At 33.1% G+C, this 16790-nt stretch overlaps 2 protein-coding genes across 7 annotated transcripts; both read left to right on the forward strand.

The window, feature by feature from the left end:
- The first annotated feature begins 984 nt into the window (after nt 1-984).
- On the forward strand, nt 985-7956 carry LOC112756323 (transcription factor TGAL1). 6 transcript variants are annotated; one of them, XM_025804860.3, is made up of 12 exons: nt 985-1701; nt 2025-2209; nt 2860-2963; nt 3597-3676; nt 3783-3977; nt 4151-4201; nt 4455-4514; nt 4703-4780; nt 4917-4968; nt 5360-5631; nt 6354-6602; nt 7181-7956. In XM_025804860.3, the coding sequence occupies exons 2-12, from the start codon at nt 2094-2096 to the stop codon at nt 7325-7327; spliced, it is 1404 nt and encodes a 467-aa protein (XP_025660645.1). In that variant the 5' UTR covers nt 985-1701; nt 2025-2093; the 3' UTR covers nt 7328-7956. The 6 variants fall into 6 exon arrangements, with proteins under 6 accessions (XP_025660645.1, XP_072075344.1, XP_029149451.1 ...); XM_072219243.1 differs by having other exon boundaries at nt 1358-1539; XM_029293618.2 differs by having other exon boundaries at nt 1390-1539; nt 3777-3977.
- A 2839-nt stretch (nt 7957-10795) lies between these two features.
- Nucleotides 10796-16423, forward strand: LOC112756324 (microtubule-associated protein 70-1). Its single transcript, XM_025804861.2, has 11 exons — nt 10796-11309; nt 11783-11868; nt 12441-12506; nt 12605-12775; nt 12921-13091; nt 13670-13825; nt 13927-14073; nt 14512-14583; nt 14668-15204; nt 15287-15474; nt 16012-16423. Exons 1-11 carry the CDS (start codon nt 11156-11158, stop codon nt 16028-16030), a joined length of 1767 nt encoding a protein of 588 aa, XP_025660646.1. The 5' UTR covers nt 10796-11155; the 3' UTR covers nt 16031-16423.
- The last annotated feature ends 367 nt before the right edge of the window (nt 16424-16790 follow it).

A 16790-nucleotide genomic window follows, 5' to 3' on the forward strand; every position in this document is an offset into this window, starting at 1 on the left:
AAAAGAGCGGCAAGAATTTCAGTTTCTATTATTCTTAACTAATTCATATATAAAAATATATTTTATTTTGCACAGTTAAATAGTTAATAGATATCTTTACCTAAATAAGTCTTTTTATTTAAAGATTGCGAAAGGTAAAAGTATCTTATATACGTGTATTATACTCCATTCACCTATTTTAAAAAATTATACCACCTATACCCCTATCTAAAAACAACCATACTGTGTGACATAAAATATTAACTATTAAATTAATTATTTATATAAAATATATATTAAAAAATAAATAATATATATATTTATATAAAATTATATAATAATTAATTTAATTATTAATTTTTGGTCTGAAAATAATAAATTTAATTATTCTGTTAATTTTTATAATTTTATTAATTTTTTAATTATTTCTTTACAATTTAAAATTTTATAATTAAATTTTTATATTAGATAAAAAATTATAACGTTTTTATTTTCAGAATAAAATACACTAATTTTAAAACAAGTTGCTTTTAAAATATTTCATAATTTATCCTACATCATTCATATATAACTGAACATAAACATAATTGTTTTTAACCAAAAAGAAATAATTAAAAATGATCTAATTAAAATTTTGTATGTAATATAAAAAATTAATTTAAATTTTTAAACTATAATAACCCTAATAAAATTATAAGAACAACAAAATAATTAAATCTATATAATATTTTTATTTAAGAATTAATTTGTGAAATGTTTAGGGAGGTTTTTCGAAAGGTAAAAATTCAGGTAAAATTGACTTCACATAAAGTTGGTACTTAAGAGCTGTTAGATAAAAATTTAGTCAAATTATTTAACGGCTCTCAGGCTTCAGGTGAAGTCGACTGCACCTGAATCTCTGCATTTTCGAAAACATGAGAGAAGAAAAGGAGAAAAAAAAAAAAGCGGTAAAGTTAACAGAAATTTGAAGAATTTAAAAAAAGGCAAAGCTTAGTGTGTAAAAATGGAGCTTTAGAGTTTCAGACGAAAACGACGTATGCAACAAATTGGAATGGTCTCAACGTCACGCTTCTTCCACACACACACCATACCTTTCTCTCTTTCTCTCTTTTCCACCCCCCTGCTATCATCATAAAATAATAATTTTAATATTTAATATTATGAATGAATGAATGAATAACAATGATAATAATCATAAATAATAATTGCTACCGAAAAGAAAAGATCAACTTGCTGACATGATTCTCCTCTTTGAATATGTGGGTAAAAGCAATAAAATAATAAAATTAAAATTGAAAGAATCATGATTTGTTTTTGTTTTTGTTTTTATTTGCAGGGTTAAACACGAAATTGTACTGTGTAACATCATTAATAGTTTAACAATAAAATAATAAAAATATTAAAGGTGCCATTTCCATTCATTCAATCCAAAAAAGTCAAAAAGTCCTCGGTATTTATCGTCAACTTGCCACTGGTTAGGGTTTGCACTCTGCACAGAGAGAGAGAGAGACAGAGAGAGAGAGCTTATTATTATTCCATCGTTTTTTTTTCTTCTTCTGGGTATGTGTAAAGTTCAAAAATTTTTTTCCTCTTCTTTTTGAGTTTCAATTTCCACCCACTGAGTTCGTGCAAAGATCGCTTTTTTGTTCTTACCCTTTTCAATACCAAGCATGGGGAGCTTCTCTTTTTCAAGCTTGTGTTGTTTAGCTTAGTTTTTAGGAGGTGGGCCTTCAATTTTAATTTTCAAATTTTAATTTTTTTATCTCTTTTGTTTTCAAAGTTTTGTCCTTGTTTCAACTTTCAAGTGGATTGTACGGAGATGATGCAAAATTTTTTTTATTTTACTATTTTTCCCCTTCAGAAGTCTTACTTTGTTGCTCATGTTATTCAACAATTTTGTTGACCTGTTCTGTTTTGATTGTTGTTGGAATTTTAGCTTGATCAGAGAAGCATGTTTAAGAATTTTCTTGTTGAAGAATTTTTAGCTGAGTTTAAAGCTTTTTTTTTTGTGGGATTTGACTAAAGTTGTGAGCTTTGTGAAATAGTTGAGGGGCATCCTTGGATTGCGGTTTTGTGCGGAGATAAGATGGTCTTTGAGCTGAGCATGGTTATTGATGGGTAGTAGAGCTAGAACAGTTAACGTTAGCAGCACTGGGGACAGTAACAACGTTGTCAACGGGATGCCAAGTTACGCTCCTCCACCTCCTATGCCTTCTTCTTCTAGTTCCATGTAAATCTTTCAGGCCTTCCTGTCTCTTTTGTTTTCTGCTTAATGATAATTTCACTATTGATTGATTGCTCTGGTAATTGGTTTTGGTGTCAAAAGGTTCAATTTTGTGGTTTGATGGTGGCAATTATGCTATTCTGGTATAACTCTTGAATGAGTAGAAGAAATTGGTTATGTTCTGGGAGAACTGAGATGTCGAAATTAGGCCTTATGTGCAACGGTGCAGAGGAAAGCTTGGAGAATGAAGATGATAATAAGTTTCTTTGTATATTTGATTTTACTTTGTATTTTGCTGGGGATTCCTTAGTGGTGACAAATACACCCTTTCACTTCCTTAAAATATTATATAGCTGATCCTTACTGAAACAGAATATAACAATTTATTTCAATTCTTGAAACTATGCACTCTCCCTTGTGTGTGTGCACATGTGGTGCTGGCTTCAGCTTTGCTTAAATTATTGTTATGCTTTTTGGTTTTTAAATATTCTCTTGAATTTGATTTTAGACCTTGTTGTGTTCAATTTTGACTTTTCTTCTTGAGAGATGGAAACATGGATGCCATAATTTGTTTCTTGGCTTTCTGGACCTTGTGTAGATAATTGGATATGCATTAACTAGCTTGTTGTCACGTTGTGATGATTTTGGTTTTGCAGGGGCATTGATGCAACTAATGTTCTTCCTTCTCGAATTTCTGAATTTGGAAACCTTGAACAATCTCTAGGATTTCGCGTTGAGGATGCCATTAATCTTAGCAGAAGTATGTTGCTTGTGTTTTGAGTAACTTGAAACTCTTACTTCCATTGCTTATATTGTTATGCATGCCAATGTTGTGTTTTTGAGACAGGAATCATATCCTGTCGAATCACATTTGTATGACATGCCAAGGTGCTTGTTCTCTTATGCAGCCTTTGTTGTCAGTGCTTAATGCTTGTTTGTTAGGCTTCTGCACTAACTAGATTGTTATGAGCAATATTACTTTCAATTGTTTTGTAAGATGTTGGTATGGTTCTTAGTGATTTTTGCTACCATCTATGCCTAACAATATACAATTTATATTAGAAACCAAATGAATATATTTTCTCCTATGGTTGTCTCAAATTCCAATATTGTTATAATTAACATAGGCATTCATTGATTTCTACTTTACTAATTCATAATAAAATCTATATGTCTTCATTTATCCTAAAGAAATATGTGTTTTCTCAAGTATGACATTGAAAGCAATGATGTAGGATTGTTGTTGGAATGAAATTACTAGAAATGAAAGCAAAAAAGTTTTTGGGGGAGAACATAATGATAGAATTGCGAACTCTTTTGTTGGCTGTTGGTGCCTAATCAAACTTCTATTACCCTTTTTTGTTTTTGTCCCCCCCTTTCTTTAATCTTTCAGATCCATTGTTTAATCAACTTCAACTGAAATCAAATAGCCAAGCTCTAGGTGCTGATGTTCAATTTGGTGCTTTAAGTAAGGTAATTTCTTATTTTTACGCAGTTATGAGTTTCCAAGAATAAATATCAATCCAAAAGCATTGTGATTTGCTGCAATTGACATTCTTATCTTACATATAAGATGCAGTCAATTGCAAACTCGGATATAAACATATCTGCGGCAATTGCCGGCTCTCAAGCGTTGTCATTACAAAAGGATTCGCAACCAAATCTGGCTTCGACATCTGCTGGTCATCGTGAGAACTGGGGAGAGTCCAACATGGCAGATGCAAGCCCTAGGACAGATACTTCAACAGATGATACAGAAGATAAAAATCAAATGGTAATTCTTTTGCTTACATGACACAGTTTTTCTGCATCTGGAGTTTAACTAATTGAATGCCTTGTCAGTTATGATGTGACATTTAAGAATAATTTTTACTCTGTTCAACATATCAAAGACATGGAAGCATTCTTTTTCTTACTGTGAAATATGGTTCTGGTGTTTCTTTGCAGCCTGAAAGGGGTGAATCCAGTGAAAGATCAAAAGATAAAGCAGATCAAAAGGTTCTAACAGTAACTTTCTTACATAGGTGGAGACTCATATATAGTTGTCTTCATGTGAAGTTGATAGTTGAGAACTACTAGATGATTTAACAAGTTTGACTAAATTATCATCTAACAGTTCTCAACTATCAACTTCACATGAAGACAACTGTGTCTGTATGTGAGTTTTCATCTCTTACATAAGGTTTTGCTTTTTTAAGGAATACATGGTTTTGTTGCTATGTAGTGATTGAGTTATTGTGTATTCATTCAGACGTTACGGCGGCTTGCTCAAAATCGTGAGGCTGCCAGAAAAAGCCGGTTGAGGAAAAAGGTAGGTTCTTTTTGTATTTATCTTATGACCTTATAAAATGGTTCCTTCTATTAAAACCTCATTAATATAATGGCTAGTTGCTTATAGCATCATTGTCCTATTATTTTTAGACCTGTTAAATTTGTCATATTTGACCTTGTTACATTCCACTTTTTTTTGTTTTTCTAATTCTTCTTTCCATTCATTAGGCATATGTGCAACAATTAGAGAGCAGTAGGCTGAAACTGACCCAACTTGAGCAGGAGCTGCAGCGAGCCCGCCAGCAGGTTTGGTTGTTTGCTTTATTTACCGTCTCCTTTTCAAAATTTGATACTTGTGCCCCCTCCCCTTTGCCAACTATCATTGATCTGATGATGAAATTACAACATTACGTAATACAATTTGGTCGTTAATCTTTTGCAGGGAATATTTATTTCAAGCTCAGGAGATCAGACCCATTCAATGAGTGGAAATGGTATTTAAACTACTTTTTGAAATTGTATAGTTAAAACTTGTAGTAATTTTCTGACAATGTTCTGTTTTACTCTAATTGCTAATGTATGGCTTCACATTCATTTAAGAATTTAATGTCCTCAAATTAGCTTGTATGTAAAGCTTTTACTGGGAGAAGGCCTTGTTGATATTGTATCAAGCAATTGAGGCACGGTAACAATTGCTTTGTGCGGTTTTGGCAAAAGCACTCTATTTGAGACTAAATTTTCTTATGCCTAAATTGTACTAAGCATAGTTAGAAGCAGAGCTTTGTTAAATTTGTGCAATGCATATGTTTTCTTCGTATATTTTCGGAAGCTTTTATTATGTGTTTCAAACCATAAGTCATATTTGTTAATCTTCTTGGTCTGTAGGTGCTATGGCTTTTGACGTAGAGTATGCACGATGGTTGGAAGAGCATAATAGGCAAACCAATGAGCTAAGGGCTGCAATAAATTCTCATGCTGGAGATATTGAACTTCGTACTATTGTCGACAATTTCATGACGCAATTTGATGACATCTTCAGGCTCAAAGGTATTGCTGCAAAAGCCGATGTTTTCCACATTCTTTCAGGGATGTGGAAGACTCCAGCTGAGAGGTGTTTCATGTGGATCGGAGGCTTTCGCTCATCCGAGCTTCTTAAAGTGAGGATTTCTCATATTGCGATAAACTGTTGTTTAATGATTTTTCATTTTACCTGGTTTATAATATGCTGAAGTTTCCTTACCCATAAAAAAAAGAGATCAACGCTTGAAGTATACGTGTGGTAATACATTATTATGAATTATGATTTCTTGAATACTCGTACATGTCCAGCTAATATCATCTTAATTCTTAATGTATACATAAAAGTTTTTTCCCCAATGAACAAGCTAACGTTTGATGTTTAAACTTGGATGGTTGTATGAGAAATTTCTTGCACTTATTTTTCTTCATTTTAGATTATGGACAGAAAGAGGTATAGTAAACCTTCTATGCTCTGTTGTAATTATTACTCTCTATTGGAAAAAATCTTTCCACAAATCTAATGGAAGATTAACAAACAGAACATGTTTAAAAGGCCATTTTGGACATTATCGGAAATGTGGCAATTGTTACAACTCTGTTGTTACCATCTATCTATTATGCTTTCTGAAACTACTTTAACAATGTATGGTTCCACACCTATAACCTTCCTTACCCTGCAGGATATAAAATATGAAGTGAAAGAAAAACAATTAAAAATAGATAGAAACTATGTTCTTTAAAGTCATTGGTAGTTAAATTCAAGATCTGTAAGGAACTTCTCTGTTCTAGAAATGACAACTTGGTGACATATTTTAAACTTTATGCTGGCTAACCTTAAACTGGATTGACAATACTGCAGCTTCTTGTAAATCAACTGGAGCCATTAACCGAGCAACAATTGATGGGCATCTACAACTTGCAGCAATCATCGCAGCAGGCCGAAGATGCATTGTCTCAGGGAATGGATGCATTGCAACAATCACTTGCTGAGACATTGGCGAATGGTGCACCCAACCCATCAGGCTCTTCAGGAAACGTAGCAAACTATATGGGGCAAATGGCTATGGCCATGGGAAAGCTCGGTACTCTTGAAGGGTTTCTTCGCCAGGTAACTTCAACTATCCACCTGTTTTCCTGTCCACTTTCCATTTTTCTACTTCCAAATTTCCAAAGTCACGAGGCTAGAACTAAAAAATAGGTGAACATAGAATCTTCATGCCTGTATTGAGTGTATTCTCAATTTCCATTTTTAGTGAAAGAAAGACTATTTCCAGCTTGTATGCATGTGCATGTTGAGGCAAGTCATTTTGCAGTATGCACGCGGTATCTCACTTCGCAACCTTCTAATAGAAATACTTCAAAATAAAATAGACTATATATATAGAGATGATAGAAAACGCGAGTTCATTGCATCGGTCAAAGGTGTTTCAAACGCGAGCCTATAGGTTAATAATGGGTCGCCTAGTGCCTGAGGTTAGATGTCTGTAGCTTTACCACCAAAGTGAAAAGGCTGTTTCCGAGAATTAAACTCATGATTTTAGATCACTCAGTAAACCGTATCATTCGGCTAAAGCTCTCACCCTCTCTAGAAGTAAGTAATAGGCCTGCATGAAAACTAAAAGGAAAAACTGATCCAAAGTGTTAAACATGCCATAGACTTGTAACTTCTTTTTTCATGTTAACTAGGCTGATAATCTGCGGCAACAAACATTACAACAAATGCTTCGAATTTTGACAACTAGGCAATCAGCTAGAGCTCTCCTTGCGATTAGTGATTATTTCTCGCGGCTGCGAGCTCTAAGTTCTTTGTGGCTTGCCCGACCAAGGGAATGAAGTATTTCAAAGACCGACTCATTCAAAAAGACCGATCCTATAATCATAAGCTCACCTGCATTTCATGAAGTTGGTGTCTCTTCACAAAGGAGAATCTCTAGAATCTCTACTTGTGGTGTTGTACTTTAGATAATGTGATTTTTCTTCTCTCCACCTATAATCTCTCTCTCTCTCTCTCTCTCTCTATCTCTCCACATAGTGATGGTGTGGTAGAACCCTTTCCCTTTAATGGTTTTCATGTGGCTTTGAAAATAGTCTCAATAATTTGATTAATAGGTGTTTGATAGATAGAATCTGAAGGGGGAAATGTAGAGTAGTATTGTGTATTTTAGGGTACAGCTTCTCATTGTATCTTCAGAAATTTAAGCTTATTTGAGGGGATGCCCCTCTCTCCTTTATTTATTTTTCATTTTTAATTGTTTGTGGTTTGAACATATGCACATATAATCCTCTATGGACCTGTGTGCAGTGGTGGTGTATTTGTATATATACATATTTGTATGTCTAAATTATTGTTTTACTAGAAAGAATTTTTCCTAAATAGTAACTCAATTTGTAGTGACATATATCTGATATGTGTAGTTTATCTACTACCCTTGTTATAATGACAATTTTCCATTTACCATAAATTTGGACTTCATCTTTGTTTGATGTAAATAATAAATATCCATGCCTATATAATTGTTGGTGCTACAAAATGTCTAGCAACTTCAAAATACAGGTGATTACTTGTGAAGATGATAGTTTAGTCAACCAGGTCAAATTATTTGATGGTTTTCAACTATTATTTTCACACGAATACTTCTCTCTGAGTGGTCACTGAAAAAGTATTATAGAAATAGAACCTTGATATTTCTGCAAAGTGTGTGTGTTAGATTTAGAATATAGAATCTTAGCATATATTTGTTCATTCTAAATCAAGCAATGTAAAGCAACAAGCCATAAGGTATTCCAGATTCTCTAACATGGTTAGGTTTGTTAAAAGAGAATTGAGTCAAATCATTCAATTCCATCCTTCAATTAGTTAGATTCTGGTAACCAATATGAGTGGTGAGTTTTAAGTATCCACAAAATATATAACACCCATGAAAATTTAATAGAAAATACTACAATTTTGTATAAATGAAAAATACATATCTTAACATTTAGTTAAACTATAATACTTGATTATCAAGTAGACTAGAGTAATACGCAAGCATTCATGTTTTGTTTTTTATTGTTGTTTATAATGTATTGAGTTCAACTTGGTGCATTATCCACTAAATAATTCAAAGGTGAAATAATTTGGTCTATTCATATAACATTATATTATATATAGTTGTTGTAATTCTTTAAACCAAATTTTAAAAATATCGTTAAATACATCTTTAGAAGTAGGCAAGTAGCCAATGTTTTTTTTTTCGCTTATATAATACTCCAAAACATTTGGAATCTTGTGATGGGCAAGCCCATGAAATTTCCACCAGAAATCCCAAAATATATATATATATATATCAAATGCTAATGTGCTCGAAAAAAGTAGGCATCATTTTTTAAATTCTAAAATTTACATTTTAAATCCTAAACTAGTAAACTCTAAATTCTAAATCATAAATTCTAAATTTGAGCTATTATATAAAATATAATAATATATATATATACACACACAAATGCACAAAAGTGCATAAATATAAATAAAAAGACCACTTCTACAGTGTTTATTTTTTATATCTATTGTTATTTAGTTGATATTTTATAATAAATTTTTTAAATATTTAAAATTAATTAAAATTTATATTTTTAAATTAAATATTAATTATTTAACCTTCTTTAATAATTGGACACCAAATTTTTAGATAGCATAGCAGAGGGCAATAAATAATAGAGTATAAGGGGTTAACGAGTCTTTTTCTATGTACACGAGTGAGTTCGAATCGTAATTTTCATTTCTCGTAAACGTTACATGCGTCGGAAGCGAATCATACGAATGTGAGACAAAGTTTGGATTTCACTCTGAAATCAGAATCAGATTTCCCCATCACGTGTGGGCTCTACACTTCTATGGCTGAATCATCTATGCATTTCTCGTAATCACGATTTTTAAGTGAGTACGGAAAGATTATACTATTTGAATTATAGTTCGTCGACAACTAACTTGTTAGCTTTTAATATAAGATTTGTGATATGAATTTATTTATTTTTATAGTTAATTAAAATAATAAAACCAGTTTTTCTCAGTTATTTCTTTATTAATAAAATCAAATTAAGGAATAAGTATCCGGAAAAAAAAAAGTTAATAGAAGATATTTTCCACTACTTAAATATCTAATGTCAAAAACTCAAAATCATTTTAAAAAAGAGTTATAATGAGAGGGAAAAAAAAGCATCTGAAAAAAAAAAAGAAGGGGACCAACAGAGACGCACTATATATGGGTTGAGAAGAATTGGATTCAAAATTTGTCCTGACATTGACACGTGTACGTCACGCTTCCCACATTTCATGTGCGCTTGTGACTCGCTTTCTCTCTTCCTCTTTTGCCCTTATTTTGCTTCCTAATTACGTTTTTATCATAACATTTATTATGGATATAAACAAGGAACTATGGTCTATTTTGGAATTTGACTCTGTACAGATATTTTATTTTAAATTTTATATCAAATTTTATTTTCGTTATTCTTGCCATAGTCCATAGACTTATATTCCATTGTTCAATTAAGTGATGTATATAGTAAGTAAGTTTACATGATGTATTACATGTATGAAAAATATTATATTATAAAGTTATGTTGCATATTACACGTGTTGAATCTGCCATGTGTTATACCGTGTACGTATAGCCGTGACATTTAACACATCAACTAAATTTTAATGGAGTCCAACAAAAATAATTAATGGTGGAATTAAATAAAATTATAATGACAGAATATTGGTACGTTTAAAATTTTATCACCTAAATAAATTTTTGAACGATAAATAAGTGCTTTTTCTCCTCCATAAATAAAAGGTCATCATGTAAAAGTTAAAACCTCTATAATATTAAAAAAACTGTGGTTTTTCATATATAGCAAAAAAAGAAAATGTAATCTTCAAACTGACGAAGGGTCAAAACAGAAAAATGCAATTCTTCAAATAGGCGAGGGATCAATGCAATTTTAGTTGGGAAAATCTAACCCAATAAACAAGATAAACCATCCTACATCAATGGAGTGTAGTACAAGTAGTTATGAGTTGGTCCATATTTTATAAGAACATAAATTCAATTTATTCTAATTACAATAACACTTTTATGAGTGGAATATACTTATTTTATTTTAAAATAATGATTAATTTGAATAAATAATTTCATAACAAATTGATAAGATCCGAAATTAAAAGAATTTTTTTTTTTCAATTTTAAAAATAAAAATATAATTTAATTAACAAATAATAGAGAATGAAAATAAGATAACCTTTCTTCATTAATCTGCATATTCGCTTTGGCAGTCACCATCATGAAATACAGTATCTAAAAGGAAAGAAATAGAAAACAAAAGAAAATTACTAATAAATCCTTGTTAACTGTTAAGCTTAATGAGTTAAGTATCATTAACTCTGCTTCCTTCTGTTTCTGTGCTTGGAAAACTGTTATAATAACTGATAACAAGTAACACCAACGCAGTTATTCTCTTTCTGACACACTCTTTCTCTTTCTCTCTCTCTCACACGCAGAGATTTTTCTGAAATTGAAATTGTGGTTAGGGTTGTTGTTTTCGAAATTCAAGTGATTAGGTTAGGGATTGGATTAGAGTGGAGTGGTGGTGCTGCCATTGCCATTGCCATTGACGCTAGAGATCTGTGAGCTGCGTGTGATGGCCAGCACTACTCATATTCGAACCAAGAAGCTTTCATCCGCCGCCGCCGCCGCCCTCCGCCCTCCTTCCGAAGTCGATGACCTCCTAACGCTCCTCCACGGTTCCGATCCAGTTCGCGTCGAGCTCACTCGCCTCGACAATGAGCTTCGAGGTCATTTTGCCTCCTTCTTCTTCTTACTCTCCAGTATTTGGTTCATGCACAATTCGATGCTAATGCCGGTTGAATTTCATGTTTCAACATTTCAACTTGACAGAATCATTTTTTTTCCTTCTGATATATGTTTTTTCCTTTCCCTTTGCATCTCTCAAATTATAGAGTTTTTTATGCACCCGACATAGAAATTATTACACGATTATAGTTCATTTTGAAGGGAGAAAAAAAGGTTAGCAAAATGACGAATATCATGATAATTACGAAGTCAGAAATCATGAATAGTATTTTCCCCCTTTTTTTTGTTTTGGATTATGTATGGATTACTTTATTCATGGCAATGGTCTCATTTTAAATTTTCAATCTGGTTTGAATAAATTTATCAAAGTTTTAGTAATATTTTATATTGGTTTTTTAAAATTGAATTTGGGAAAATGGTCGTCTTACTGATTTGTTTGTTGTGTCATTTGCAGAGAAAGATAGAGAGTTGGGGGAGTCTCTCGCGGAAATCAAGTCCTTGAGGAATTCAGAGCGTCTTAGAGAAAAGGCCGTCGAAGAGGTACCTTCTTCTTCTCCTTCTCCCCATTTTCATGCTAGTAAATTCTCCAAATCGCATGCAATTGTAGTATTCTTTGTAATTTTGAGGATTGTATTTGATGCAAGTGGAGGATGATGAGCAAAGCATTTCTTTTATTCTTTTAAATTGCTAAGATTCATAGAGATACATGCAGCTGTACAAAAATAGATTACATTAAGAATCATTAATTTAATCTGTATCCAGAACATATGTTTTTTTCATTTCAATTGATACTGGAATAGTGAATTAGTCTCATCAAGATACCTGTGCAAAAGAAATTACAAGGTCCAATGTATTGGTATATGTTATAATTTTTTGTAGTTCTGAATTTTACTACAAGGAACCTAGGCACCCTGATGTGATTTTCATGATTTAGTATTTCATGGAAACAGTCAACTACTACACATTCTGTTTTCCTTATTATCTTTGCAAAGCAAAAGAATGCATTATTGGAAATATCCATTTTATTAGATTATCCAACTCCAAGTATAATTGTGGGGTAAGTTTCTGCGATGTGATATATGTATGTCATCCTTTATATTTAATTATTTCAGCTAACTGATGAGCTGAACAAAGTGGATGAAAAGCTAAAAGCAACTGAAGCTCTTCTGGAAAGTAAGGTATTACCATTATTTACAGTAGTTGCTGCCTTGTTAATGTTATTCCACTTCTCAATTGCCATTATTTCTAGTCACTATTGATGTATTCTGTTTGACAGAACCTTGAAATAAAAAAAATCAATGATGAGAAAAAGGGTGCATTGGCTGCACAATTTGCTGCAGAAGCAACACTTAGAAGGGTTCATGCTGCTCAAAAAGATGATGAAATGCCTCCTATTGAAGCCATTATCGCACCTCTGGAGGCAGAGCTCAAACTTGCTAGGACCGAGGTACATTTTGTTGGGTTACTCGGAAATTTATTATTTTCATTGAATTGGATTGGGTGATAGTTTATTCTGTTATTCATTATCTTATTGGATATCTTGCTCCATAATCAGAATCAAGTTACTTACATGCACTTCTATTGTTTTGTAGGTGGCAAAGTTGCAGGATGACAACAGAGCACTGGACCGGCTAACCAAATCAAAGGAGGCTGCACTTCTTGAAGCTGAGAGAACTGTTCAGATTGCTTTGGCAAAAGCATCTCTGGTTGATGATTTGCAAAATAAAAACCAAGAGCTAATGAAGCAGATTGAAATATGCCAGGTTCTTCATGCTTTTTCATTTATGTTTATGTTCGTCAATGAGTGGCTGTAAGTCTAGGCAGTAGCAACAGAGTAAGAACAGGAGATGTAAGAAGAGAATTATAGAAGAGAAAGTAGAAGATAGAGTGGATAAGAAACAGAGGCGCTGGATTGATGAATTAATTGCAGAACCAAATACTGAAAGGTAGAGAATAAGGTAGCCTTGGAGATGCTACCACACTCCTAAGGTCCTTCCCACCCTAAATCTTTCCTTCCTCTAGTGATTCCCTTCACGCCTCTTATATACATTCTCAATCCTCTCTCCTATAACAGAATTCATCCCTCACTCACCCCTCCCCACTAATTTTTCCAGCTGTCCTATTTGTTACATCAGCTGATCCTACTCTATTTTCATCTTCAACTCTCTTTTCTTTCATTCTTAAACTGTAAATAAAAGGCAAAGGAGCTATTTACCACTCTCTTTTCTAACTAACTTAACTGCCTTTTTTCCCTCATTCTTCTTGTTTTCTTCACGTGGGTACTTAACATTGGCATGCAATGTTTAATGAAGTATTTTACTATTTCATGTTCTTATGTCAGGAGGAGAACAAAATACTGGACAAAATGCATAGGCAAAAGGTTGCTGAAGTTGAAAAGCTAACACAAACTGTTCGTGAGCTTGAAGAGGCTGTGTTGGCCGGTGGGGCTGCTGCTAATGCTGTCCGTGATTACCAGCGAAAAATGCTAGAGATGAATGTAATTATTGACACTCTTCAGATACTCATTCTCTGCTGAATATAAGTTCTATGCGGAAGCTCTAATCTGCATATAAGTTCTAACCTTTTATATTGACATAGGAGGAAAGGAAAGTATTGGAGCGGGAAGTAGCTCGTGCTAAAGTTACCGCAAACAGGGTTGCCACTGTAGTAGCAAATGAGTGGAAAGATGCTAATGACAAAGTGATGCCTGTAAAGCAGTGGCTAGAAGAAAGAAGATTTTTTCAGGCATGTAAAGTGTAAATTCTTCTGAAATTTGCTATTGCTTTGTCCTTTACTTATGTGGGTGTTTTTTGATAAAATTCTCAAGTTGACTGATGTTTGCAAAACAATTGTATGTGCAAGAAATGTATTAGTTTTACTATTACCATATGACACTACTCTTAGCCATCATTGTGGTTATATCATATGCATATGTGATGCCAAGGTCATATTATCACGAACTGCTATTGCTATAAAGACTAAAGAGGGTAAGAGAAATATTATTTGTGATCAAACATAGTAGGTATGGCAATTTGGGGTTTTCATATTAACTCAAGTGCAAGTACCAGGATATATTCTTTATTCTATATATCCCCTTACCTTCTGACCTGCGTTGGCTGTGCACTCACTATTCATATAGGTTATTCTTTTTACTAAACTTTGTTACTTTCCATTACGTTTTAGGGTGAAATGCAACAACTACGTGACAAATTGGCTGTAGCTGAGCGTGCTGCAAAAGCAGAAGCACAAATGAAGGTTATATAGGTTCTACTAATTACTTACTCCAAACTCTTTATTTCTCTTTATTAGTCTCTTCTTAACACATTAATTGATTCACAGGATAAATATCAATTGCGCTTCAAAGTTTTGGAAGAAAGGATTAAAGCATCTAATGGTAATTCTAAAATTATATTAGATGGAAGAAATATTGTGAGTGGGCATTCGCGACGTCAGTCTTTTGGTGGTGGTGAGAGCCCCATGTTATCCTCCTCTAATGGACATCTATCCAGGAAAAACTTGAGTCCAAAGTTAGGGTCTCTAAGATCAAATAGTGCTAGTCTGTTAGTAAAGCATACAAAACATTCTTCTAGATCGTTTGATGGTGGCAGTAGATCTCTGGAGAGAGAAAGGCGAACTACAGATACAAATGAGGTAGATAACATGCCAACCAACATCAGTGATCAGACCATCACAAATGAGACAATTGCTACGCAGGAACGGAGTGCAAATGGCATTCAGATTGAAAAAACAAAGGCAGAACATGAAGATTATGTTTCTGGAATGCTGTATGACATGCTGCAAAAGGAGGTTGTATCTCTCAGGAAAGCTTGTCATGAGAAAGATCAGTCTCTCAAAGACAAGGATGATGCAATTGAGGTCTCATATCTGCTTTCTTAAATAAGATTACTGATTCAACATTTTTATCTCCTAATTCATTTTGTTGTTTCACTGTTGTAAGATGTTGGCGAAAAAGGTTGATACATTGAACAAAGCTATGGAAGTCGAGGCCAAAAAAATGCGTCGGGAAGTAGCTTCCATGGAAAAGGAGGTGGCTGCTATGCGGGTTAGCAAGGAAAATGATCAAAGGACGCGGCGATCTAGTGCTCCTAGGGGCTCGGTACATAGTTTGCATTCAATTTCTGCCAGGTCAGTTTTCTATCTCTGATATGATAGTGTTTTCTTATTCTTGTGGTTATTCCCAGAAATTTAAGGCTTTTTGCTTACCATTGTTATAACTATGAACGGATAGGATAAGCTTTGTTGAGTTACAAGAACAGAGATGATTACCACTCGTCGTTGATGATCAATTAATCTGTTTAAATTATTATGAAATTACAAGAAACCTGTAGTACTCTAAGGATTTCTGACAACTTGTTGAATTTCTTATGAATGGTAGCAGCCTCCTCTGGTTACAAATGTATAACAGTACAATAGATTATAACTGAGACAGTTTGATACTGGAAACAGAGGGTCTGTGTGTCTAGTTTTTTGGTAAGGTGATAATAGAGAGGTTGACACTTAAAAGCATAATTTTCAGTTTATTGAAGCTTTGATTTATGAAGTACTGGATTTGGGATGTTGCTTTTATCAGAACATGCCCTAGGTCATTTTGGACATTGCCTTTCTGCTAGTGTTGCTTCATTTTTGCAATTAATTCACAACACTTTTCAAATTATGTTTCAGGAGTGCACGTAACTTCTAACCAAATCGATTTCGCTGTGATCATGATCCTGTGCAAGAATGACGAGACTAAAGGGGTTATCTATTTGAATTCTTACCCCCTGTGCTGAATAGAGTTGTTGATTTATCATTTTTTTTTTACCTTTTCCGTATTTCCTCTATTTAAGCTTTTTGGCTGTCTCGGGGGGTAGTGTGTAAAGAAGGGACCTTGCATTGTGTTTTTCAGGGAAACCATTACCTTGTATATTTCTTTGTATACTGTTATTAGAAAGGAAATTTAGAATGTATGGTTCAACTTGATGTATGGAAGTATCTGAACATGGCTTCTTGCCTTCCTCAAAGTTAATTCATATTGCTTCTGAGTGTCATTTGGACTCCAAAAATGAAATGGTTAAGGTCCAAAAATTTGATTGAAGTTTTGCTTATTATTGTCACATTATCAAACTAACTGCTCACTAAACTCTTCTAAGGGAGTGGTATTGTTGCTTGTTGATTGTTGAAAATTGTTCTAGGAGTTTAAATAAAGGGTGTGATTAAAATGGAAATTGTTCTTAATAAGTGGAAATAAGAATAGTATTCGGTTAAAATTTTCAAAAGTTAATGAATATAAATGTTGAGTAAAATAACACTTATTTTCATTGACATTAAATGAAATTATAAAATTAGATTTTTGAGTATGGAGCTCCTAATATAACTATATAAGTACCTTAATTAAGATAAGGAGTAAAAAGCAACCTTATTTTCACTTTATTTTATTAAATAGAAAAAAATTTGAATTATGC

Source organism: Arachis hypogaea, chromosome 16, assembly GCF_003086295.3.
Source record: "Arachis hypogaea cultivar Tifrunner chromosome 16, arahy.Tifrunner.gnm2.J5K5, whole genome shotgun sequence".
NCBI classification, from domain to species: Eukaryota; Viridiplantae; Streptophyta; class Magnoliopsida; order Fabales; family Fabaceae; genus Arachis; species Arachis hypogaea.

Excerpts from the sequence above, each read along its gene's own strand:
- LOC112756324 (XM_025804861.2), top strand. The coding sequence starts at position 11,156 with ATGGCCAGCACTACTCATATTCGAACCAAGAAGCTTTCATCCGCCGCC. Across the intron at positions 14,074-14,511 it reads AAGAAAGAAGATTTTTTCAG|GGTGAAATGCAACAACTACG; the intron begins GCATGTAAAGTG and ends ATTACGTTTTAG. Across the intron at positions 15,205-15,286 it reads ACAAGGATGATGCAATTGAG|ATGTTGGCGAAAAAGGTTGA; the intron begins GTCTCATATCTG and ends CACTGTTGTAAG.
- LOC112756323 (XM_029293618.2), top strand. The coding sequence starts at position 2,094 with ATGGGTAGTAGAGCTAGAACAGTTAACGTTAGCAGCACTGGGGACAGT. Across the intron at positions 2,210-2,859 it reads CCTTCTTCTTCTAGTTCCAT|GGGCATTGATGCAACTAATG; the intron begins GTAAATCTTTCA and ends TTGGTTTTGCAG. Across the intron at positions 2,964-3,596 it reads TGCCATTAATCTTAGCAGAA|ATCCATTGTTTAATCAACTT; the intron begins GTATGTTGCTTG and ends TTAATCTTTCAG.